General features: G+C 57.9%; 1 protein-coding gene across 5 annotated transcripts in view; it reads left to right on the top strand.

The window, feature by feature from the left end:
- Positions 1–25,945, top strand: part of SEPT9 (septin 9) — a 167,910-nt gene that overhangs the window by 45,563 nt on the left and 96,402 nt on the right. Inside the window, exon 1 of one of the 5 annotated variants that reach the window (XM_012664216.1) lies at positions 20,445–20,818. The exons of 3 other annotated variants lie outside the window; for them this stretch is intronic. In XM_012664216.1, the coding sequence (XP_012519670.1) occupies positions 20,764–20,818 (55 nt within the window). In that variant the 5' untranslated portion in view covers positions 20,445–20,763. Of the gene's footprint in view, positions 1–20,444; positions 20,819–23,467; positions 23,521–25,945 lie in introns of those variants that run through there. One more of the 5 variants, XM_012664219.1, reaches the window with a different exon arrangement.

Below are 25,945 nucleotides of genomic sequence, written 5' to 3'. Positions count from 1 at the left end.
AAGAATATGTATTCTGTACTCGCTGAGTATGGTGCTTTATAGTTACCGATGAGGCCAAGGTGGTTACGGACATTCTTCACATTTTCTGTTGTTTGTTTCTCAAATGCTGAGAGAATGGCGTTTGCTATGGTGTGAATGTTCGTAACCTCCGAAATTCGTATGTTGAAACCGAACCCCCAGTGCAGTGGTGTTGGGAGTTGGGACATCTGGGCGGTGAGTAGGTCACAAGGGCAGAGCCGTCATGAATGGGATGAACGCCCTCATGAAAGAGCTCGTCAGTCCGTCTGCCATGTGCGGACACAGCAGGCAATGCCGTCTTTGAAGCAGGGAGCTGCCCTCACCAGACACGGAACCCGCCGGCACCTCGATCTGGGACTTCCCAGCAAGACATTTTTGTTTATAAATTACCCAGTCTAAGGGGTTTCGTTACGGTAGCCCGAACGGACTAAGATGGTGTTAAAATCTGCACCTATGATTTTGGAATTGCCTGTTTCCCCCTATAATTCCTCCAGGTTTTGCGTCACGTATCGTGAAGGTCTTTTGGTTAGGACCATACACACTTAGATTATTATGTCTTCTTGATGAACTGATGCTTTTATCATGAGGAAATGTACTCCTTTTTCTCTGGTCTTTGTCTTGGAGTGAACTTCATTGATATTTATATAGACTCTCCAGTCTCCGAACGCTTGCAAGGTATAGGCAGTCCCCCACTTGCAAGGGTTTGACGTAACAATTTTTCAGCTTTACGACGGTGCCAAAGCCGTCTGCATTCGGCAGAAGCCGCGCTTCAGTACCCACGCGACCATCCTGGTTTTCACTTTCAGTGCAGTATTTAATACATTACACGAGATAGTCAACATTTTATTATAAAATAGGCTCTGTGTTAGATGATTTTGCCCAACTGTAGGCTAATGTAAGTGTTCTGAGCACTTTTAAGGTAGGCTAGGCTAGGCTGTGATGTTTTGTAAGTTAGATATATTAAATGAATTTGTTTTTCTTTTTCTTTCTTTCATTTTGAGACAGAATATTGCTCTGTTGCCCTGGTTAGAGTGCAGTGGCATCATCGTAGCTAACAGCAACCTCAAACTCCTGGGCTCAAGCAATCCTCCTGCCTCAGCCTCCCGAATAGCTGGGACTACAGGCTCTCACCACCATGCCTGGCTAATATTTCTATTTTTAGTAAACACGGGGTCTCACTCTTGCTTAGGGCTGGTCTTGAACTCCTGAGCTCAAGCGATCCTCCCGCCTCGGCCTCCCAGAGTGCTGGGATTACAGGCATGAGCCACTGCACCTGGTCTTAAATGAATTTTTGACTTAGGATATTTTCAACTTATGATGGGTTTATCAACCATAAGTTGCGGAGCATCCATATATCTTTTTCTAAGCAGAGAATTTCAACCTGTGTTTACACTTAAAGTGCATCCTTTGTAGACAGCGTATAGATGAGTCTTGCTTTTTAATTCCTTCTGACAACCTCTGCCTTTAATTGCAGTATTCAGACAATTTCTATTTAATATAGTTATGGGTATGGCTGGATTTAGACCTACTACCTCACTCTTTGGTTTTTATTTGTTGTGTCTTCCTTTATTGCCTTCTTTTAGGTTAATTATTTTAGAATTCTGTTTTAATTTATGTTTGGCTTTTTAATTATACCTCCTTGTATTGTTATTTTAGTAGTTGCATTACAGATTCTGATACAAATCCTTAACTTTTCACAGCTTACTTGGAATTAATATTGTATTCTTTATGAAAAAAACGTAAGAACCATCAAACCCTATGGGGTCATTTACCACGTCCCATCCTTTATGTGACAGTTGTTATGTATTTCTTATATCTATTAATATATACATTTTAAACTAGACCATACCGTAATAAAATCATTGCTTTCAACAGTATTATGCATTTTAAAGAAATGAAGAGTGAAAGATACTCTTTTCTGTTTGTCCACGTATTGCCCGTGTTCTCTGCTTCTTCCTGGAGGGCTGAGTTTCCATCTGGTGTCATTTCCCATCAGCCTGAAGGACTCGTTTAGCTATTTTTGCAGTGTAGGTCTGCTGGCAGCTGCTTCTCTTTCATTTTCAAATGTCTTTATTTCACCTTCATTTTTGAGTGATAATTCCACTGGTCTTAGAGTCCGGTGTTGACGGTTTTCCTCTTCCAGGACTCGAGAGAGAACGTTCCAATGTCTGTGGCCTCCATTGTTCCTGCTGAGAAATCAGTGTTCATATGTGAATCGTTATTCCCCTGTAGGTGGGCATGTTGTTTTTCCCTGGCCGTTTGCAAGAATTTTTACCCAAGTTTTAGTTGCTTAGTACCCACGCTCAGGAAAAAGCCTTAAAGAACAAACTGATTCAGGTTTATTCCCTCTTCCAAGTCTGGACTCTGACCCCGTCCTACCTGCTCTAGGGATTCCACGTCGCCTTCAGGCGGTTGTTCTTTTCACTACTTTGTCCAGGTGGGAATGTCTCCCGCAGAAGGACTGGCCGGACAGCAGCTCTCTGCTGCCAGGAGCGTGGCCCGTGGGGTCACGGAGCTCCTGCCCGTGGCTCCGTCCGCAGTGGCTTCCCTGCTATGAGACTGCCACAGGCTCACCCTTCCTCACTAGGAGAGTCCAGAAAAGTTCGAGTCCTGGTCTGAGTGGTCGTGGTGCCCTCGGTCGCTGGCTAGACCAGGGCAGTGGCTGCCAGGTGGCTGGGTTGGAGGGGTGGCTCCACCCCAGCACCCTGGACTCTGCCCCTAGAAGCTGGGGTTTCTCACGGCTGTTTTAGGGTCGGGGCCGCCCTCAGCGCCTCCCTTTCGTCCTCTCGTCCTATTGCATCCGGTCAGGTCTCCCCCAGCAGCTCCTGCAGTGTAGGGGGCGGGCCTGGGAGGGGAGCCTGCCACACCCCTTCCTGTAAGCTCAGGGCCCTGGGGTCAGCTCCATAGGGGTGCAAAGAGGGACCCCTAAAGGCAGAAACCCTCCCTTCTTTCTATCCTTGTGTTTCTCAGGGATGGGGAGGAAGTGGTCCTGGCTAAGGGCTGCTGGGGGTGGACAGGAGGCCCGAATGCCCACTGTTTGCTGGGCCTTTCTTTCTCTGTGCTTGGCCTGAGAGAGAGAGGGAGAGAGAGAGAGAATGTGTGTGTCAGGGTAGCATCTTGCTCCAGCAACACAGGCCTCTGCACGTGTTCTCCAGGAGAAATCCCCCACTCACCGGAGCTCGAGGTCTGGAAGAAGCCCTGCCTCCCTTCTCTGCTGCAGCACCGTGTGTGTGTGTGTGTGTGTGTGTGTGTGTGTGTGTGTGTGTGTGTGTGTGTGTGTCCTTGTGTGCGCACACACCCTTCTACAGAGGAAATGATTCACGTCCAAGTGCAAAGGTGGGGATCAGAGCTGGCAGCACGAGGGTTAAAGGCGCAAAGAGGAGGAAATGGGTGGGGGTGCGGATGGGGGCGGGAACAGGAGGTGGTGGATGTCAGGAGAGACGCCTTCCACACCTAGGAGGGCTGATGAAGATGACCCGAGCGCTCAGGACAGATCTTCGGTCAAACTTCCAAAGTCCAGTCTTGCTCCTGAAGCCTGGGGCTGTGGAGTGAAAGGAAAGGGCTTTCCTCTCGGGCGGTGCGTGCGCTTGTGTGTGCGTGTGTGTGCGCACAAGTGCACACATGTGCATCCACCTCTCGTTTTTCCATTTTTCTGTCTTGCTGACCACTAGAAAGAATTTCCCTGAGCCTCTCCACCCTTCCCCAGGCCGCTTGTGGAGGGCCACGCATGCGCACATGCACGAGCACGCACACACACGCACCCCGAGAGGCAGGGGTGAACACTCCTGTGGATTGTACCTAGGCCTGGCAGGAAACCGGGCTCTGGGAAACTGTAGGCCCCACCTTTGGCACAAAACCATGTTTTTGTTGCTGTTCATTCAAGGGAACAGCGAGTGGGCGTGGGGGTGGGGACGGTTCATGCTCAGCAGAGCAGCTTTTGCCTGCAGCAGTGGAGGGGCTGTCCTGGTGACTCTGTCCCAGGCTCTGGAGGGCTTGGGAGACACGTCTGTGGCCTCGGGTACCTCCCGAGGTCAGGAGCGGCCACGCCCTGTCCCATGTGAGCTGTGGTCAGCGGGAAGGCTGGCCTCGGGGCCGGCCCTTGGAGGCCCTTCCCCAGTGGTCCTGGGCTGAGGTCAGGGGCAGAGAAGGCTCCACAGCTCCGCGGCCCTCCAGGAGGGGGGCCGCACAGGGGATTAAGTCTCCTGGGAATCCTGTTAAATGAAGCGCAGCTTCCCAGGCCCACCCCAGAGCCCCGGAGTTGGTCCAGGGAAGGGAGCTGGGCTGCGAGAGTGGGCGGGAGAGAGGCCGCAGGGCCACGCGGGCCCCAGCATGGCAGGTGCTCGGTCAGCGTCCAGGCTGCTCGCACTGTGGGACGTGGGAACATCCGCTGATACTTGCTGACCAGAGCTGGTGGACATCCGTGTGACCTTGGGCCATCTGAGGCAGAATAAGGGACGCACACTGTGGCTGCAGCAGGGGTGGGGCCCGTGCCACTGGCCACCCTCGCCGAGGCCCTGTGTTAGTGTCCTGTGGCTGTCGCAACAGGCTCAAAACACCAGAAATTTATTCTCTCACAGTTCTGGGGCCCAGAAGTCCAAGACAAGGTGTTGGCAGCAGGGTTCGTTCCTTCCGGAGGCTTCCAGGGAACCTGTCCCAGGCCTCTCTGCTGGCTCTGCCGGTCGCCGGCAGTCCTCGGGGTTCCCCGGCTCGTGGCTGCGTCTCTCCAATCTCTGCCTCCCCCTCCACAAGTCCCCCCCGCCCACGTCTCCTCTGTGTGTCCAAGTCCAAACTGCCCTCTCCTTTCTCTTGTAAAGACCCCAGTGATTAGATTTTGGGCCCATCCTAATCCAGTGTGATCTCACCTTACCTTGATCCCATCTTTGAACACTCTGTTTCCAAAGAAGGTCCTATTCACAGGTACTGGGGGGCAGGACTTGAGAATGTCTTGGGCGGATGCAGCTCTACCCACAACAGGTCTCGCCCACAGAGGGGCCTCTCCAGGGCCGGTCCTGACGGAGGGTGTGGATGGGTGAGTGAGGGCCCGTGTGGCCGGAGGGCTTGAGCTCCCGTCAGGGAAGGGACCCTGGAAGGGGACGGCAGGGGATGGCTGGAGGCAGGGCGCGAGCTATAGTCACTGTCTCCAAGTAGCTGGAGGGTCGTCACGTAGAAGGGGAGCATTTATTTTGAGTTCCTCCAAAATGCAAAGCTAGTATCAGGTACTCGGAAGGAAGTAGAAAGTGGAGTTGGACTCGTCACATAAAGGGGTTTTTCTCACAATTTTCACTTTTTGACAGTGGAACAGGCTATTTCACAAAGTAGTGAGTCCCCCATGCCTAGGAGTATTCAAGCAGGGACCATGTGGACATTGCTCAGTGATACACAGAAGGGTCGTCTGAGGTCCCTGCGATACCAGGAGTCTGGGGCCCACCATCAGGCCCCACACACGCTGCCTCGCCGTTAGGGGAGGGCATGAGAGTGGGCGCTCTCCTTTTTTGGCTGCCCATGGGGACAGGGAGCTTGCTGCACCTGGTTCCTGTGGAAACGGAACCTCACCCCAGGCAGGTTCTGGATAAGTGTGTGCAGAGTCACAGTGCATGAGAACACACGCATGTATGTTGCATGCACGTGTACACACGCATGCACATGAACACAGGGACTGGTGGTAGCTATAAGCCGTGACACTGGTCCCTCTAGGCCGAGAGACCCCTCTGAGGGACCCCTGAGGCTCCCAAGAACAAAGCGCCGACGTCAGCTACCCCTCCCGCTTTTGATGGGAGCGTCTTGCTCCGGAGAGACGGTTCCTGACTGACGCTCACTCTGTGCCGGGCTCCGTCTTAAGCCTGTGTCTATTTTCTACTTATTTAGCAAACACATAGCTCCTGTTTTGTGCCAGGCACTGCTCTCAGCACTTTATAAATATCAGTGCATTTTCATTTCATGACAACCCTACAAAGTAGCCAGTGTTACCTCCCTTTCATAGACCAGGAAACTGAGGCCTAGAGGGAAAGACCAGCCCAAGGTCTGTCTGTCTGTCTGTTTCACACACTCATTCACTCGCTTGGCGCTTGCTGTTTTCCCCTTGATCTGAAGCAGGTCTGTCAGGGGCTGGGTCTCACCTTGGCCCTCTTTTGCTGTGGGCTCCAAAGAAGGTTCTAGCGGCCTCATCCCTCTGGGCTGGCCCAGCTCCCAGGAACTGAATTGCCCCAAGTGCCCCCATCAGGCCTGGAGCCTCCTTTCCAGCCTGGGGAGGGCTGAACCACTCCTCGTTCTCCGAGGGTTGGCTTTAAGCCCGCTGCCTCAGCCCCTTCTGCCACCCGGCGGCTGTGGGGGCGGGCAGGCTTCCCCGTGGGCTGAGGCTCCCAGCAGCTGTCAGGGAAGGAAATGCCACTTGAGCGGATCATTTCTCCTCCCAGGAAGCTTTGGGAGAAGCAGCTGAGGGGGCCTGTGGCCTCCTCATGCCACGTCCCTGCCCCTCGCTACGGGCGTGGCTGCGTCTCTGCTCGGGTGGCGGAGGGCCGTGCGAGGGTGCTGTCTGCGTTTGCACACTGTCTGTGAGAATGTTGGCCCAGGCCCAGCGGTGGGCGCTGGGTGCTTCAGTCCTCTCGCTCAGATGTGGCGCGGCACACATGGGCGCTGCTATTTTACAAGAAACCTGGGTCTCAGAGATGTTGAGTCACTTGCTCGGGCTCCACCAGCCCGTAATTGGCTGCACCAGGATTTCCATCCAGCTCTGTGTGGCTCCAAAAGCCCCGGTTCTTCGCATCGCATTAGGCCCAGGAAAGGATCAACATGGTTTTCCGCGAGCGCATTGTTCAGACGGTCAGTGCAGCTTAGCTCGCTGTAGCTGCTCAATAAAAGTGTGGAATGAATGGTCCGTGCTCTCCCTTTGACCCGCGTCGCCGAGAGCTGATGGCTTTGGCCAATCCTCCTGTCATCTCTGTTTCATGGCCCAGAGTCTCCCTTTGGGGCGTGTGACATTGAAAACGGTGACTTTCTCCATCTGGCCCTGGCGGGTGTCTCCACGTGGCGGCGGGGATTACCAGCGCCCTGTTGCTGGTGGGCTGCGCGCCAGACTCCCCGGCGAGGACGTGTGGGTGATTGTCAGCCACATGTGTGCGAAGGGCTGTGCAAGTAGGATCTGTGCAAATGCTCCCCCCACGCCCCCACCGCCAGCCGTGGGGGCTGCCAAGATTCCGCTCCCGAACGTTGGCCGACACTTGCTGGGTGCCCTGCTGCTGTGGCTGTTCACTGGTGTCACATGGCTGTGCCAAGGCCCCGAACGAGGCTCGTGGGCCGAATGTGCATCCGGTGCTCCTCCTTCCCCTGTGGGTGGAGACCCTCAACCCACGGCGCCCGCTGCATCCGAAAGGCCTTCCATGGTGAAGGACTCAAGTCAGACCTGAATGGAGCACTGCGGAGGGTTAGAAGCGCTCCCGCCTCTTCCTCTCGCGTCGAGGTTCTGAGTTTCCATGCTCAGAGAAAAACTGGCATCTGACACTTGCAATAAGGCAGCGCCGTTTCCTCCGGGCTGGAGGGGGTGTCCCCAGAACAGACCGTAAATGCCAGGAGGCCAGGCCCCGTCTTGGGTAAGGAAGCCCAGACTGGGTGAGGAAGCCCAGACTCGGGAAGGGCGCGTCTGGGGGAGGCAGTGCTGTGCGTTGGCGCGTTTGCCCCTCCCCTCTGCAGACCTGCCCACCCTCACCACGCACGCCGCCCTGGCCCACGCTCCTGAGCAGCACGGGGCATCTGGCGTGGCCGAGGTCCCATCTCCCTGCCTTTGGAGGCCTGGTGGGGACTCCAGGCACGGCTCCTGCTGCTGCAGAACCTTTGTCGTTTACCGTGGTGGCCGAGGACAGCCGTGGGGGTGCACAGCCATGGTCTGATTTGAGTCCCAGCAACTCCATTTGCTGCCTGGGGACCTCGGGCAGCTCTCCTCTCCGCACCTCTGCTCTCTCGTGGAGAAATGGGGGCCGGGACGTAGCTGCCTCCGAGGGTGTCTGTGAGAACCAGGCGAGGTGACGGACACAGAGTCCTGAGAAGGGCACTGGACATCTCCACCCTCAGGGGAGGGGCTGCTCCTCCTCCTCCTGCTGTGTTTCTGCTTGTTCTTGTTCCTCCTCCCCCCCTCCTCCTCCCTGCTCTCCTGCGGTGAGCACTGCAGCCTGCTGCTCCAGGTGCCCCTCTCCATTGCCCGCTCCCTGCTGATTCTCTCGGGACTCAGGCCCAGAAAGGGCGGGCACCCTGTCCAGTAGGCGCCGGCAGCCTCAGGAGTCACAGCCCCAGTGGGGGGGGGGGCTCAGGGGTCACTTGGTGGCAGTCAGGACAGAACGTTGGTGCAGAGGGGAAGGCACCGTGGTAGAGGAAGCTATTGAGACGTTCGCTAGTGGACGGTTTATGACTCAAGCCACTGGTGAGGTCACTAGAGCAGAGCTACAGAAGCTGTTGGCCAGACGTGCAGAAGCATCGGCTGGGGGGCCGGGCTGGGCTGCTGGGGGTGCTGACAGTCACTCAGCGTCTCTCATGTGCCGAGCACTGAGCCCAGAAGGACAGGGAGCTGGCTCACACCAGCTGTGGAATCTTCCAGGCCCAGGTGGGGAGAGGAGGGGTGGGATGGGGAAGCGGGTGGCCTTTGAGCCTTTAAGACACATGTGCTGAATACGTGTCCTTGTGGTCTTGAGAAGAAGAAAAAGAAGATGCATCCACACTGGCAGGGCTATAATTCTGACACATCTCCGTTGGGGTCCACCCCTGCTCCAACAGCCACCATGGCTCCCTATTACCTTTCTCCTCTGTACATTGTTGTGAAAATGTCAAACATACAGCCAAGTTGAAAGCATTTACGGGGAACTCTCCTGGCTCTATCAGCTGGACTCTGCCATTGACACCATGCTGCCCTCCCTTCGTCTGCTCTCTCTCCATCTACCTGTCCCTCCGTCCATGACTCCATCTTATTTTTATTTTTTGATGCATTTCAAAGTAATTTGTGGTCACTTCTGATTACTTCTTGAATCGTCAGGTATTTCAGTCTCGTTTTTAAAATTTCTCACCAGCTACCTGCTCCTCACATTCATCCGGGACTTCTCATGAAGCAAGAGCATGGCAGGAGGAGTTGGGACCCTGGGTTCTGATCCCGGCTCTGTCATTAGCAGCTGTGCGACCCTCAGCAAACCACTTTGCCTCACTTGGTCCAGTTTTCATACCTGCAGAAGGAGGAGGTTAAGCTGTATGTTATGGGCTGCCACTTACCAAGCTGCTATCCATATTATTACGAGTCCTTTCCGTCTAGGTGGTATTCCCAATGCACAGGATAGTCGATGGGATCTCAGCGAGGTGGGCCCACTGCCTGGCAATGGCCACACGGGGTCGGCACCCAGGAGTGTGACGCAGAGCCCCGGCCTTAGCACCTGCCACTGTCCTGGGGCAGCTTCCTTCCTGCTCCAGCCCGCGCACGTCGGGCTGTGATGGTCCCTTCCCAAGAGCCATCTCGACACACAACCTCGCTGAGCAGTCCCAGCCTCTTCGGGGCACGTGTTTAACTGTTGTTCACTCCGCCTTATGTTCCTGTTTGGCCTCTATCGAGCTCAGACCATTATTTTTCAGTTTCAGATGCTAAAACAAACCAACAAAAGAAACCTTGGTTGAATTAGACTGTTCATTTCTGCATTTATTGTGCCAGACTCCTGCCTGCAGCAGGGGTTACCCAGGGAGAAAGAGAGAATGGAAGAGCTCACCACAGAGGTGACATTGTGTTGTGCTTAAGGGGCAAGAAAAATGTCTTCAGGTCAGGAATGGCAAACGCTTGGCTAACGTGCTGCTGATCTTCCATCCCAGGGCTGGGACGACGTTGCCGGTCAATCAGGATGGCCATCTTTCTCCCTGAGAGGCAGCCTCAGATACCTGCCCCGTGTCACACCGGTGGGCAATGGATTGTGTCGGCCTGCCAGTGGAACCCCACTGCCATAGCCGTTCTACACAGCAAGGGCATTCTAGACATGTGCCCCTTCCCAGGGAAGAGCAGGCTGCAGGTAGCCCTGAGCGTTTCAGACGGCGGCGTGCACCTCTCTCTCCCCAGCTGTGTGTTCAGCGATGTCATGGCACGGTGGGAGTCTTCACGCCACGGGAATCGGCACACATTACAGACCAGGTCTTCCCTTCCCTCCACCAGAGCTGGTCGTTAAAAACGTACTGGCGGCCACTGTTTCAGCCGTGCTTGTCTTTCACACTTTCTTGATGAGAATCTTCCTGAAAGATTTGCATACCAATTTCTGTTTTAATAGGCGCCACCTCTTGAACAGAGCTTGTCTTCCTTTTGAAGATCTTGCTTTGCCTCGGGGTGACCTTTCTGAATGTCTGTTCCTCCTGCTCCGAACTGAGATGTTGCAATAGATGGGGCAGGTTCGGAAGACCTGTAGGACGAACAGGTTGCCGTCGTACTGTGTTCTGGAAAACTGAAGGTTGGCTGGCAAGTGGGGTGAGAGTGTGGGCACTGGGGAGGCGACGTGGTTCTGCAGGAAGGGGACGCATGTTCTGTGAGTGTAGGTCCCCAATTGGACAAAACTGGGTTTTTTCCTAGGTAAACATTCTAGATTATTCATAATCACGTGATCAGTCTTCCCAGTTGCAGGGCCTTGCACACCCTGCTGGATCAGAGTCTATATGCTCCATGCAGGCTCTGTCCGTTTCCTCCGCCCTGGTGCTGGGGGTGGGCCAGGGGCCTGTCCAGATGTGCTGCCATCTGGAGATTCACTGGCCTCGGATGTCCACATTTACCTCCTCGAAAATGATGCCCCTGTACCGGAGGCGTCCCTTGATTTGCGTGCAGGTCCGTGCCCCAGACTGTGGGGCCCTGCACTCACGGGCAGAGCCCCTGCCTCGCCCCACCTGGGGCTGTGCAACTCCAGATGTGTGCTCCAGACGGCAGGCCCAGCATGGACGGGACAGGCCACAGAGACTCAGACTTCGGGTGACTCCCTGTGACCAGTATAGATGTGGCCCCGTCTGGGAATGTCCCCACCCTGTTCTTGAAGGTGAGAAATGTCTCCCTGCTGGAAAACAGCTGTGCTGGGATATTGGCAGTCTGGCTGGCAGGACTGCTGGTGCAGGGGAGTGGCGTTGCTGGCGCTTCCTTCCTCCTCGGGCTGGATCTGCCCGTCTGGGTTCCCTGCAGCAGGAGAACACAATTGCTTGTCCCCACATTGTTGGGTCTCTGCTCTGTGACACCTGCCTCCTGCTCCCAGCTGCCTGGCTCCCACCTCCCGAGAGGTTGCAGAGGGCACGCACCTGTGCGTTCTCGGTCAGGGCAGGCGATGCCGCATGTGCTCACGGGACTCCTTCCTCCTTCTAAAGGGCTTCCATTCAACGCGTTCATGACACGCCTGCGGAGATTCTCACGGACGCCACATGGGCAGTCAACCCTGAGTTAGAGACTGCCTCAGGGACGAGGAAAACCGAGGGAGGGCCCAGAGGAGAACCCCTCCATGGGCATCCCAGGAGGGCTTCCTAGAAGAAGCGGCATCTGAGCTGGGACCTGAAAGACTGAGATTGAGCCAGGCCAGGAGGGTGGGAAGGGCCTGCCAGGCAGAGGGGGCAGGACAAGGCAGGCACGGAGGCCGGGCGCCTGGTGGCATGTAGGGAAGCGGGAGCAGCTGGGTGTGACCCGAGGGCAGGGACAGGCGTGGGGAGAGGAGGCGGAAGTGGCTGGCAGGAGACCAGCAGCGGGTAGGTGTCCCTGGCCTTGCTAGGCTCTCACTCTGTGCTCAGCAGTGATACGAAGCCTCCGAGGGCTGTGAGCAGGTCACATGTACATTTTAGAAAGGGCGTCATGCCACAACAGCCTGCAGTCTCGGTTAGGAGCACCCAGACCCGGGCAGGGCCCAGCCGGGAGCCTGCCGCATGCTCCCTCCCCAGAGCCCGCAGCTAAGCGGGAGAAAGACGCTGGGTGTTTATGATTAATCAAAAACCAACAAACAAGCTGCCTTCCTCCCCAGAACTGTCTCTGACCTGGCGTTGTCCTGGGACCCACCACCCAGAGGTAGGAAGGTGGCAACTGGCTGTCAGAGGCCTTGGCCCGTCCCGTTCACGTTCTCCCTGGCCCATTTCCTCCCAGTTCACTCTTTTGGCTCCCTGCCTGCAGGAGTCTCCCTTAAGACTGTCTGTCCCCAGGCAGGTAGGTCCCCAGCGCCACGGAGCAGCCCTAGGGCCTCCCCTCTGCTTCAGGAGCCCCCAGATGCAGGGGCAGCAGGCGGGCTCTGGGCCTCTGCCGTTTGTGCTTGTCCCTCCCCTGGCAGAGCCTGGCCAACGCTGGCAGACCGCGGGCAAGGGCCCTTGGCTGGGGCAAGTCACCGAGGCCAGTGACTCACGCTGGGGGAGGGAACAGCAGAGCACAAGGCGGGAGTGTTCGTAGCAAACCCATTAAGTCCCCAGAGGTCACTCCACTGGGGGGACAAATGGCTCATTTAGGTGGATCTGGCTGCCGGCTGGGTTCCAGCGACACTCAGGGTGGGGAAGATTTCATTATCCAGGGAAAGCAAGACCAGATTGTCTGGAGGGGGCCCAGCCAGCACCCGCTCTTCCTGCCTGCCTCCCACGCAGAGCATTCTGTTCCCAAGGCGCCGGCCAAGAACACGAGGCAGTGTCTCAGGTACGGAGAGTGGTACGGCCGCCACCCTCTCCCCTGGGGGCGCTGTGGGGCACAGAGTGCGTCTGGTGACACAGAACCTCGTCTCAACTGGTGGTGGGCTGGGAACGGGGTGGAAACATCCAGCCCAAGGGCCCCACACACATCTTGGCTGTTAATGTTGGTCCCAGGAGCCTCTTCTGAGTGGGCAGAGGACTTGGTTTCTCTTTGTGCTTCTCCGCCCTCCCGTGGAGGTGTCGGCACACAGCCCGAGGTGGTCAGCGGAAGCCATGGGAGGGGGACAGGGTTGGAGACCTGCCAGCTCACAATTCTACCCCCGAAATCCTCTGGCTTCCCCGCGGAGGTCACTGAAGCCTGCAGAGATGGGCAGAGGCACCCAGGTGTCCCCCCTCCCTCGGACCCTGGATTTTCCCTCTGAAGAAAGTTCTGGAGAATCCAGAGGTCTTGGGGCACTGGCTGGGGTGGGGAGCAGAGCCAGGTGTGCCTAGGAGACTTACACCTCCACATCGCGCTTCCAGGAACAGCCTGCAGCTTCCCATGCCCAGGCTGATTCCAGAAACGTCTCCTCACAGCGACCATTTGATGGGAAACCAGTCCTCTCCAGGGCCCAGAGCAAGCTCCATCTTTCCCTCGCAGGTTTCCGTTTTTGCTGGGGATGCAGGGACGATGTCCCGGCCCTCACTGGGGACCAGTCTCCGCTGCAGACACTGATGGTCTCGATCTCCTCGAAAGTGAGGGGGCCGATGCCCCAAAGTCCAGGCCCCGGAAAGAGCGGCCAGCAGTCCACACCTCCACGTCTTCCCACCTGTGTGTTCTGGGAGAGAGTGGAGCGGCTACCCGTTTCCACGGGCAAAAGCTGCAGTCAGGCTGACTTTAATTCTCTCTCTTTTAAACCGTCCAAACTGGCCAAAGATGGAGTGAGTGGCACTGACAGGTACTGAGCTCCCTGTCGCTGGAAGTGTTCAAGAGCAGGGTGGATGGGCAGTTAGGGGGCAGGGATTGAAGGACGGTTCCAGCAGGGTGGCGGGTGGCAGGATGAGCAGAAGCGCGGGTGCGGAAGGGGGAGGGAGGGCTCCCTGGCTGCCACTGCCACTGCCACCTCAGTCCTCTTTCCTTCCACCTGCTGGGTCCTGGGGCTGGGCAGGGCACTGCTAGAGCACGTGGCCAGTCCACAGAGGGCAGGCAGGGAGGGGAGCTCTCTGGGGACAATGTCGTCCTGGTCAGTGTGGTGACTTTAAAAATAAGTGCTTTCTTCTCTGCCTGGCTGCCTGTTGTTCCTGCTGACGTGGAACTAGGGCAGCTGGTGACTCAGCCCGTGTCCCCACACTGCACCAGTGGCAAGTTGCCTGCAGCCTCAGACCCCACAGGGCAGGGTGCCTGTTTGAGAAAAATGCTAGGGAGACTAGGACACCAAGAGCCCCTGGGACAGCCTGGCCGTCTTGGCAGTCATGTGGTCCAGCCAAGTGTCCTTGCAGCCCCGGGGGCGAGGAGGCTGCAGGCGGGCACAGCCAGAGATGCCAGAGCTGTGCCTTGGTCACTGGCTGCTTTGGGGCTGGGCGGGTTCCAGGCCAGCCACTCCGGCTTGGCCCCTCTGTGACTTTGCGGAGCGCCTGGGAGGGTCGGTGGGTTTCTCCGTCGGGGGGTGCGCACAGGGTGCTGCATCTCACCCTGACCCCTGTACCTTCAGCCTCAGGTGGTTGCTAGGGAGATGGGGACGTTATCCCCTTCCAAAGCCATGTCTGGGGGCTGGAGTAGGAACGGAGGGCTGTGGGTATAAAGAGTGCTTTGCCTAATCTCAGGGCCTGTCTTCATCTGTAACCAGGTATATGGTACAATTAAGTACCCACCATAGGGTGGAACCAAGATCACGCATCTAGCCCACTGCCTAGCTACGTGCTAAGCACTCCCCACACGGAGCTTTCCTTTTGAGTCCACTGCCCGGAGCCCCCCCAAGAGTTCAGTGGAGGAGGTAGGTCAGAGGTTGGACAGGGAATGATCGGGAAGAAAACACGAGCCGTAAAGAGAAGAGTCATCTTCCTCCCCGACCACGTCTGGGTTATAACGCCCCAAAGCCGGTGGCGGCATCCCAGGCATCTGAATGTACCACCAAAAGCTCACTGGACGTGCAAACAAACAAACGCTCGGGACACACACGCCAGGGTTCTGCTGGTGAGGGTCATCTCGGAGGGTCACAATTTCCACCTAGTCCTGCCCTCTGTGTGAGCGGCCTCCGCCCCTGCCCCTCTCTCTCCTAGGGTCGCTCATTGCAGTAAAATGTACGAGTGAAACTGGAACGGGGAGGTCTGGGCAGTGCTGCCCCCCCTGGCCATATGGGCAGAGTGGGAGACTCCAGGCTGATTCGCCCAGCGCTGGGGAGGGGATGGGTGGGGGTGGGGCGCAAAGCATTCGCCCCTCCTAAGGCCAGAAGGCCAGGAGCCTCCTTGGGAAAGCATGAACTTAAAGACTAATACTTTGTTTAAAAAGTCCCCTGCCTCGGAGATAAGAGCCCAGGCAGCTGTGGTCAGGGTTTGCTGTAAATTTCCTGCACGAAGCAGGCTGGGTGATAACTGGGAAGTTTGGGAACAGATTAGTCACGTGCTCCTTTGAAGCGAAACCTTATGGTTGCGTTTAAGCGGCCAGGCAGCGGGTGTGATGGGGTTTTGTAGCCTCACACTGGTCACGGTCAGACTGCACGGGAGGAGTCAAACACAGGCGGCCTGGGAGAGACTCAGTGGTCCATAGCCTGGTGCTGCACCCAGCACAGGTGACGGAGAGGGACACGAAGTCCTGGGGTGTGACCTGGATGCGTGGAGGCCGGGACTGGTCTGTCTGGTGGCCGGCAGGCATGCAGAGTCGGTGTGCAATCTGGTGGCTTCCTCTGCCCCTTTGGGCTGATGCCCTGTCAGTAGTCGTGTGACTCTGCCATCCTGCAAAAAAGGGAACCGCACTTGGTCATTCCACAGGATTGAGCAGGTATTTGAGGAGTCCCTGTTGCACACCCGGTGGTGAGAAGCAACTGTCTCCAGCGGTCTCGTGGGGACACTGGGAGAGTTGCTCTGATGTTTAAGACTGGAGTGGCCAGGAGCCAGCGGGGGAGTGTAGTGACATCATCGCAGCTCACTGCAACCTCAAACTCCTGGGCTCAAGTGATCCTCCTGGCTCAGCCTCCCGAGTAGCTGGGACTATAGATGCACGCCACCATGTCCAGAACTTTGCTATTTTTTGTAGAGATGGGGTCTCGCTCTTTCCCAGGTTTGTCTTGAACTCCTGGCCTCTAGCGATCCTCCCGCCTTGGCCTCCCAGAGCGCTAGGATTACAGGCGTGAGCCATGGTGCCCAGCCTGCACATCCATGTTTATAGCAGCGTTATTCACAATAGCTCAAAGGCGGAAACAACCCAGTGTCCACTGAGGGATGAATGGATGAACAAAAGGCGGTATGTGCATACAATGGAGTATTATTCAGTCTTTCAAAAGAAGGGAACTCTGACACCTGCTACAACATTGACGACGTCATGCTAAGTGAAATAAGCCATTTTCAAAAGGACAAATATCGTATGAGTCCATTTAGATGAGGTCCCTAGAGGAGACAAATTCATAAAAACGGGAATTAGAATGGTGGTTTCCAGGAGCTGGTGGGAAGAGAGAAGGGGGAAGTTACTGTTTGGTGGAGACAGAGTTTCAGTTCAGGGAGCTGAAAAAGGTTCTGGAGATGGATGGTAGAGATGGTTGTACAATGATGGGAGCGTTGACTCAACGGCACTCAACTGTAAACTCACGTACGGTTAAAATGGTAAATTGTATATGTATTTTATCACAATAAAAATACATTGCTGTATAAGAAAAATAAAATAAAAGTTAAATTATATATTAGACGTATATAAATTACTTATAAGTAATATTTAAAACAGAGGTAATAAATACACAAAACTCATCACTTCCTGGGTTTTTTGCCTCATTTAGTGATTGTGCTCTTGATGTTATCTTCTCGAGGTGGTATCTGTAGGGCAGAAACTCTACAGAGGTGGCTACCGCCCATCCCTCCCATCTTCACCTTCAATAAAGTCCTACCGGTGACTTGAAACTCGCTAAGGCAGGAATATTTACGCCACGGGAATAGGCAAATACTACCACTCGGGTGCTGTTGCGGTTGCTGTAAACTCCGGACTGCTGGCTGTTAAACGTTAGCGGGACAGCACCACAGAGGACCATGCAGACTGACCTGCAGGTATCTGGAGGTGGAGACTCACTATGGCTTGGAGGTGGGGGTGAGGGGAAGAGAGGACTCCAGGGCGATACCTAAATACTGGGCTCGAGCGACCAGGTGGATAGAGGTGCCGTTTGCTAGGACGGGGGCTGTGGAAGGCCCAGCCACTGATAGATCCGAGGTGCTGGAGCTCAGCGAGGTCTACCGTGTGCTGGGCCTGTGCAAAGATGAGACCGTATGGCCCCTGCCTTGGAGAAGCCTTCGTCTGGAGGAGACAGATCTGGTCACATAATGCGGCGTCCTGTCCAGAGTTTCGCCAACCTTTCTCCGTTACCCAGGCCCCGTTTGCTGAGTGGCTTCCTTGCCAGTTTGGCGTCCCCTGAGGGCTGCACCTGGGACACTGGGTCACGGATACCGATGCACATGCCAAGCGGCTGTTTCCACCCGCGGACTTCCTCCCTCCCTCTTTCCCATGCTCTGCAAGCTCTGTTCCAACTCAGCTGGACCTGTGGGGCTGCTCTCCAGGCCCGCCCCCTCCCATTCCCACTGCCCGCCCCTCCGGACAGTGCCAGCTGCCCACAGCAGGTTTTGTGACTTGTTAGATGTCTTTGCAATATGAAGCTTTGGCCTAAGGACTGATTCAGATGGGAACTGAAGGTCTGTTTCCTGGGGCTGCTGTCACAAACCGCTGCAGACTGGGTGGCTTCAGACAACAGAACTGTGTTCTCCCACGGTTCCGGAGGCTGGAAGTCTGCCAGCAAGGTGTCAGCAGGGCCGCACGGCCTCTGAAGGCTCCCGGGAAGATGCTTCCCGCCTCTTCCAGCTCCTCGTGGCTCCGGCGTTCCCGGCCTCTGTGTACATCACTCCGACCTCTGCCTCCGTCTTCACGGGCCTTTCCCTGCGCCTCTGCGCCTTCTCTTCTGTCCCTTGTGAGAACACTTATCCCTGGATTGAGGGCCCACCCTGATCCAGGATGATCTTATCTTGAGATCCTTCACCTTATTTACATCTGCAGAGACCCTCTTACTGAACCAGGTCACATTCTGAGGTCCTGGGTGGGAATATCTTTTTGGGGGTCCCCATTCAACCCACCGCAGGTCTCACAGTGCACCTGTGGGGCAGGCTACGCCTGCAGTTGGTCCTGCCTCCTCCCATGACCTTGGGAGAATACATCATTACAGCAGGCGGAGGCCTTACAGTTCTTTTGTTCTCACCAAAGTTAACTCACTTTCTTCTCTGCTGCCCCCTGCTCAACTTACCTGCCCAGCTTCTACCAGGACCTTTCCTCCAGCCCCAGGAGAGGGGCCGGGAGGCTCCCCCTCACCACTCTATAGCAATCGAGTCTCATTAAAACCCTGGCGCCCCAGACTGGATTCTGCCGTGATCAAAGGACAGCCTGGGGGATTATTAAAGGGCTGGGGAAGGATGACTTTGGCTGAGAAAGAGAGAAGGTCAAGGAGCAACTGCATTGTCCTCGACTTTGGAAAGGGCAATTATGACTTGAAGGGTGGTGCTCAGCTGTTTCCCATCTCATCCGTAGACAAGAAAAAAAAGGAAATAAATGATGTACAATTACAGTAGTTGGTTAGATACCAGGGTGAACTTCCTGGCTGGGAGTGTGGCCATGCTCCGGGTTGGGTTTCCCGAAGGAGCTTGGGAACCTCCTTACCTGCAGGTTCCTAGGCCTGGTAATGTGGGCCTCAGCGGTGAAAATGCAGGGGGCGGAGGCCGGGGATGGAGTGGGTGGGCGCTTTCTGGCCTCCCTCTAGCCATTGTCCTTGGGGTTCCCGTTTTGGTGAGGCGTGCACCCTGGCTGGCTCCCCAGGGACACAAGTGTAAGTATGTTCGGCTCCACTGTGCATGGAGACGAATAATGCACAATAAACTGACCCTGAGCTAATCTGGAAAAACTTCATGCCAGCTCTGGGGGAGAACAATCGCATGGGCGTGTCTGCACTCACCAGGTGCTTTTTATAAAAACACCGGAGAATCATGCTGTGTCTCAGGTTGGATGCTGTCCCGGAGACCCAGCGTCTTCTCAGGGGGCTGAGTTGTTGGGCTGGATTTCTTAGGGACTGGACCCCCAAGTCCCCTAATGCAGGGTGAACAGGTGGCCCAGCAGGGGGTGGACGATCTGATGGGCCCAGGTTTTCAGACAAGAAATGCCCTGGGCTGGCGTGGAAGCCACGAGGTGCTATTAATGGCAGTAACAACTCCGTTTCTGAAACCTGGGCTCCCAGGCAGATGAGGGTGTGCGCGCATCTGAAATGTCTGTGGTTTTGCAGTTCCCATGTCCACAAACTCATTTGGAAGAAAATAGTTCAAAAATATCCAAAGCATGAGGGAGGGAATGACTGCTTTTCTTAAAAAGAAAAGGACTCAATTTCATCTACCCAAAAAGCCCACCAAACCTTGGTGCGTTCTCCGAAGGAGACCCCACCCCGTCCACAACCCCAGGAGCGCCTCTACATGTCCCAGGTGGCTCTCGGGTCTCAGCAGCCCTGCACATGTGGGATCTTTCAAAGCTGGGACCAGCTGGCAAGAGTGGGCAGTGACCCAGCCTAGACCCAGGCTGAGCTCTCCAGCACTCCCATGCCACACACTCAGGGGACCTATTGCAGAGCTGGCACCGGCTGAGGGGTGTCATCCTCTGCTGTGAATTCTCGCAGACTCTGGCAGAGGCCCTGGGTCTGAGGTCGGGGTGGTGTGGAGAGTAGGCAGGAGTGGGTACCCGCTCACCAGGGTGAGTGGAAGAAACACCCCTCTCTGTTGCAGGTACCAGACCTGAAGGGCCCTTCCTGGGGACGAGAGCCTGTTGCTGCTCAGGGTCTGTGTCTAACCCATTGTCTTATCCCCAGTACCTGGGGACCTGCCTGCCTGGTCAGCAATAGCGTTTAGTCCCGCTTGGCTAGTGAAGTGCAGACTGCTGGCCCGAGGGACGGGCCAGGCCTTAGGTCCGGGCCCTGACCTCAAGGGAGAAGTCCCGCGGCAGCTCCCTTTCCCCATCCCCTAGTTCCTTCCTTCAGACTTCTGAATCGTTTCCTCTTTGCTAGGTCTACTTTCTCCTCCCAGAAGGCCCTTGTGGAGGAGGGGGAGGTGGCACAGGCCGTCCTCTGGGCCAGCGCCTGCTCTAGTGCCCACGCCAGAGGGTGCAGCAGCGACCCTGGAGGGTGCCCTCGGTGGGTGGGATGGGCCCAGGGCCGTGTGCCTCGCGTGTCCTCCCAGCGCCCCTCTTTAGCCCCTAGGCGGGATCCCGCCCGCCGGGCCGCGCGCGCCGCCGCTTAACCCTCGCAGGAGCAGAGCGCGCGGAGGCAAACTTTGTTTAGCTGCCCAAATAAAACCTCCGGCACAAGGAACTCTGCGCCAGGAGAAGGGGAGGAATCCTTTCCCCTCTCGGCGCCCGCCCCCGCGCCCCGGCCCAGCCTCCACATCCGCCCACATCTGGCCGCAGCGGGGCGTCCGCGGGGAGGGGCGAGGCCGCGTCCGTCGCCGTCCCCTGGGCGCGGGCCAGGCGGGGAGAAGGGGGGCGCGCGGTCCCGTGCCCAGGACTCTCGGGTCTCCCGGCGGCCGCTCCGGCCCCAGAGCCCCAGGCCCGTCCTTGACGGGCGGGCGCAGCAGCCAGTGCGAGACGGGAGGGCCGGCCGCGGTGCGGGAACCTGATCCGCCCGGGAGGCGGGGGCGGGGCGGGGGGCCGGGGCGGGCGGAGGCGGCGGGCGCGGGGAGGGGCGGGCGCCCGCCTTCCTCCCCCATTCATTCAGCCGAGCCGGGGGCCGAGGGGCTCCGGCGGCGAGCTCTGCACAGCAGGAGCGTGGGCGCGGCGCCCCAGCCAGCGCGCAGGGCCCGGCCCGGCCGGGGGCGCTTCCTCGCCGCCGCCCTCGCGCGACCCGCTACCCGCCAGCCACCATGTCCGACCCCGCGGTCAACGCGCAGCTGGACGGGATCATCTCGGACTTCGAAGGTGGGTTCCTGGCCGGCCGCCCCGGGCGCGCTGCGGGGAACCCTCCTGGCGGGCCTGGCGTGGGACGGGGGTTCGCGGAGGGGAGGCGGGACCCCTGCTGGAGGCGCCCTCCCGCCGAGAGCGCAGCGCGCCCCCCGCCCTCGTCGCCTACGTGGAGGACCCCGTTTCGGGGACCTGCGGGGACCGCGCACCCTCACGGGACCCCGCGCTCGCGCTGCGCACCGCCGCCCGGTTTCCTTCCTTTTATTGTTGTTTGTGTTTGCCCAGCGACAGCCACCTCCTCGAGGGCTCACGGAGCTTCCTCGGAACTATCGGGGCGCAGTTTCACTCCGGGAGTCCCCTCCCCGGTGGCTCTCGGGCCCCCTTGGGCCGGGTGGCCAGATAGGGAGTAAGTTCTGCCTCGGAACGATTGGGCAGCCGGGTTCTGCCGGGGTGGACAGCCCTCCCCTCCCCCACGCCAGTTTCGGGGCCGGGACTGAACCGAATCCCGGCCAGGCAGGGCCGCCAAGTTGCGCAGCACACGGGCTGGGTGCACAGAGTGGACACGGACCAGGCCATGACGGGGTCCTGAGTGGGGTGTCCCATGGCCCCATCCGGACCTGGGCACATCCTCATCTGCCTCCCAGAATTGGGCTGTGGGGGGCAGAGGGGGCCTGCGTGCAATCAGGGAGAGCATTTAGGCTCTCTTACCCCTTCAGGGTTCACAAAATGTGGAGAGACTTGGGGGGCTTGTCCCTCCGAGCGTGGGTCTGGCATCCCCGTCCCTGGGCCTGTGTGTGTGCGCTTTCGTGCGTCCTCGTGACTGCCGGTGCTGGGGCTCTGCGCCCTGCGTCCTGGGGAGTAAATACAGCAGTCGGAAGGGAAGCTCACACAATAGTCTCCAGCGCTGCTGGGCCACGGTTTCAGAGGGGCGGGCCTGCCTCTGCCAGGACCTGGAGCCCCCGCCCCTCGGAGGGGCTCCCAGGCAGCCGCGGGCAGGGAGGGGGAGAGGCGGGGCTGAAAAGAGTAACAGACGTCCAGGTGCCGGCCAAGCCGGGAGGTGACCGGGCTAAGGTCCTCCCCCTCCGAGGCCAGAACCAGCGCTGGAAGCTGGGTGTCCTAAGCCAAGCGGTCCACATAGTCCACCTGGGGTCAGCCCTGTTGGCGGAGGTCGGGGGTGGGGCAGTGGGGGCAGCCTCCCGGGGACCAAAGACTTGGCTGGACTCCAAGCAGAGTGCCGGCTCTGTGCTTCTGGGCTGCGCCTGGACTGGCCTGGGGAGGAGGGGTCTCATGCAGTGGCCAGTGGCCGGCACCCGCCGTGCAAAGCATGAGACGTCGTGGCATCTACTTGGTATCTCAGTGGTGGAGCCCTTCTTCAGACTCTAGCGCTTACCATCCACACAGCCCAGAACAAGGGAGGTCTGGGTCTGAGAGCTGTGGTGACTTGTCCCCCGGTTATCTGGGCTCATACTGGGGTCTCCCTGGGCCTGCTTTGTTCTGCTCTGCCCTCTGCATTTCCAACTCTTCCCCGCCACTGCTCCTGCAGGGCTCTCCGTCTGCCTTGGTGCCTCTGCCCCGGTGCTGGAGGAGCAAGGATTAGCCGATCCTAGCTCAGGATCCTAGGCAAGGGTTAGCTGACCCCTTTCCTGTAAGTGCTGGTAGAGAGAAGAGGACAGGCTGTCCTGTCCCTTCAGGTCCTGCACGCTGGGGACACTCTCCTCCCGGCCTGCAGGAGTTTCGGACTCTGCTCTCGTTCCCTGGCTGAAAGCATTGGGTCTGCGGCGGGGTTTCTAGGGGAGAAGGCACTGTTGGGTGGGAGGGGAGGCTGAGGTGTGGGGGTCCTGTCGGCCTCACAGCTGTTGCCGCTTGCACTGTGGAGGTTGTTAGCGCCCCTGCCTGGGGAGCCCTGTGTGAAACTCCATCCTCCCCCGCATGCCCCCATCTGGAGATGCCTCTGTGGGGCCTCCTACGCCAGCTTCTTGACCCTCTAATTTAGCCCAAGACAATGGCCTCATTGAGACCATCCTGGTGCAGCAGTTGGCAACCCTTTGGCTCTGGGGAAGAGTTCTCAGTCTTGGAGAGCGGGCCTCAGTCTTCTGGTTCCCTGTGTGTGTCAGTGTCCCGAACAATTTGCCTGGGGGATCCGGCCTTAGAGCCCCCCAGGCATGCCGAGTGGGAGTGCGAGCTTGTGCACGAGTGTGCGTGAGGGGTCTGCACCGCCGACCTGGGAGCGGAAAGGCGGCCTCCCTGGTGCCCCAGGGACTTGGAGTGGAGTTGGTGGGCGGGGAGGGTGCGCCTGTGGGACAGGGACAGCCTTGGACAGACGGATGTGGATGTGGGAAGGGACGGTCAGAGGAGGAGGAGGGCGTGCCCGGCCACGGCCACGGGGGATGCGAGCTGGCAGCCTTTGAATCAGGGCAGGGAGAGGTCACCGCTGGCCTAGGGGGGAAGTCGGTATGGGGGAGGTGGACCTTGAGGGAGAGTAGGGATTTGATTGCGGGAGGAAGGGGGAGAGCATTCCCGCCAGGGGCAGCCAGCAGCAGTAGGGGAGGCCCCATGAGCTGGCCAGAGAGGGGGCTGGGGCATAGGAGGGGCCAGCTCAAAAGACCAGATGGGCCAGATGAGGAGAGCCAGGCATGCCCTAGGGAGTGCCTCGGTCCGGAGCTGGAGGAGCGCAGGCCTCTCTCCTGGGGCAGCCCACCCGGAGGCTCCATTTCTGTAAGGTAGGTAGAAAGGTAGGGAGGAAACTGCCAGCTCCTTGGCAGTGCCAAACGGTGGCCCAGTGGTTCCTGAGGCCAGCGGATGTGGCACCCTTCAGGAAGCATGTGTTGGTTGCTGAGGGGTGGAGACTGCAGGGGCCACCCCCAAAGCACGGCCAGTACTGAGCCACAGTGACTCTGGGGGGATTTTCAAAATGAGCAGACATCCAGCCCTGGAATCCCGTAATGGGGCCGAAGGGCCCTGGTTGGGGTGTTTCTGGGAGTTTGAACTAGTGGCAGTACATAGGGTAGGGTACAAGCCCTGCAGGGCAGAGGGCAAGTGGCCCGGGGTGGGGTAGGGGTGGGTGCCCAGGCCAGAGCAGTATGCCCCACTCGGGGCAGACGGGAAGCCACTGTGTGTGTGTGTGTGTGTGTGTGTGTGTGTGTGTGTTGTGTGGAGTAGGTGCTTGGAGTTAAACTTCTGCCAGTGCTGCACGTCTCGGGTGCATCTGCCACCTCCCTGGAGAGCACCCTTCTCCCTCCTCCAGGGCTTCCCCACCCTACCCCCTTGTGGACTGAGGGTGGGATTGTTAGACTCCGTTACCGAGGGGCTGCGTAGGGATGCTGTCTGCTATTTTGGCCGGGTCTGTTGGGTTCAGGGGCTCCCACCGCTCCCCAGGGGATCAAAGGGTGCTACTGTCCTCCGTGGACACAAGCTTCCTGCATCCTGCCTTTGCCCCGCCTTCAGGGAAGGTCTCAGGTCTCTGCAGAGATGCCCCATGTAGGGGCAAGGAGAACATTTAGTATTTTGCTGATGTAGTTTTTAGAAAGTCTCATTTCCCACTTCTCCACGGCACAGACGGGCCTCGAGAATACCACTCCCCCATCAGGGTGGCGAGACGGTGACCCCTTCCTCTATCTTGCTCCTGGTTGGTGGGGACACGGCCACTGGACGGCACGTTCTTGTGAATGCGGGCCAAATCTGTTATCGCAAACACGATTACAACTCAGGGCTTTGTGTAACAAAAGCCGTTCCAAGTGCCAGCTGTTGGCCTACTTTCCTCAGCAGTGTTTGCTGTAACCAGATTTGCACACGGAGAAAGAATCCAAAAGTCCTTGATGTTTGTTGAAACAATCTGGCCCGAGACCCAGGCGCTCTGATCCCGGAGCTGTGTGACGTCTGCCCTTCTCCTGCCGCCCGAGGAAGACCCTCCAAGCTGTGTCCTGGAGGCAGCACAGGCTCTGGGAGGGGCTCCTGGGTGGAAGGACCACGGGGACATGCCTGCTTGTCTGAGCACCCGACACCTCTGGGGTGTGGGCACAGGTGATGGCTGGATCCAGGTGGCCTCTCCTCCTTGGAGGAGGCCTGTTGCCTGGTGATGGGTGCAGACGTGTCCCTAATTAATGCCAGTGGGGCTCCTGTGTGATGACTCCTGCCAAGACTCAAGGCCTCCTGTGAGTAGCACCTCCCTGGCAGGAACCTACGCTGGACCCCAGGGGAGCAGGGGTTTCTGTGCTGGGCTGCGCTCTGCAGCTAAGAGGGGCTGGGTCCCTCTCATGGGTCCCCCAGCCACTGGTGTCACTGACTTGGTGCTCTTTGTGTCCAGAGCCTGGAACCGGGCTGACCCACTGTCCCGACCTTGAGCAAGTTCATTTAGAGCACCCAGGCGCCTTGCGCCTGGGCTGAGGGTTACCTGGGCCGGACGTCTGGGGAGAGGCAGGTGGGGTGAGCACCAGGACACCCCCTCTGGGTGACCTCAGTCTGGAAATGCTTTCTGGGAGATGCGGCTCTCCAGGAAGGTTTTGAGAGAGGCTGGTGGGCAGAGTTTGCATCAGAGAGTGACAGATACGGCAGCTTAGAGACCGTGTGGTGTGATGCTTAGGCCAGCCTGGCTCCACTATTTGAAAGCTGCAAGGCTTAGGGTAGGCTTCTTAGCCTCTGGGCCTCAGTTTCCTCCTCCATCAAGGGGGGTTAGAAATGGCTCTCTGCAAGGGTGGTTGGGGGGATTCAGTCAGATGCAGCGCGTGGCACAGACCACGGGTCCGGCTTCATAGGAGAGTGGGTGTATTGCAGAGACACTTAAATACGCGGATCTGGGTGATGGAAGGTCACAGGCCTGTCTGTTCCCCCTGTGGGACGAGGCTGGACAGCGTGGTCACCACTAATTATGGTAAGCACTGCAGACACAGAGAGCCGCAGAGACTGCCTGGAGGTCCCTCTGGGTCTGGCAGATGCCCAGACTGCTGGTGAAGCCGTGGGAGCCCCTCGCTCTGCCCGGCTGACATCCTGCAGGTTCCTCTCGATGGGAGGTCGTCCTGGTCTCCTGCCACCTCCCACCCCCACCCCAGAGTGTCACGGATGGATGGACCACACGCCTGTCCACAGGGCCAATGCTGACGGCGACTGGGTGCCTGGACCGTGAAGATAGGGTTGAGGTTGGCAGCCTGC

This window comes from Propithecus coquereli, unplaced genomic scaffold, assembly GCF_000956105.1.
Source record: "Propithecus coquereli isolate 6110/MARCELLA unplaced genomic scaffold, Pcoq_1.0 Scaffold871, whole genome shotgun sequence".
In the NCBI taxonomy this organism is placed as follows: domain Eukaryota; kingdom Metazoa; phylum Chordata; class Mammalia; order Primates; family Indriidae; genus Propithecus; species Propithecus coquereli.
This window is presented reverse-complemented; position numbering and strand designations above follow the sequence as displayed.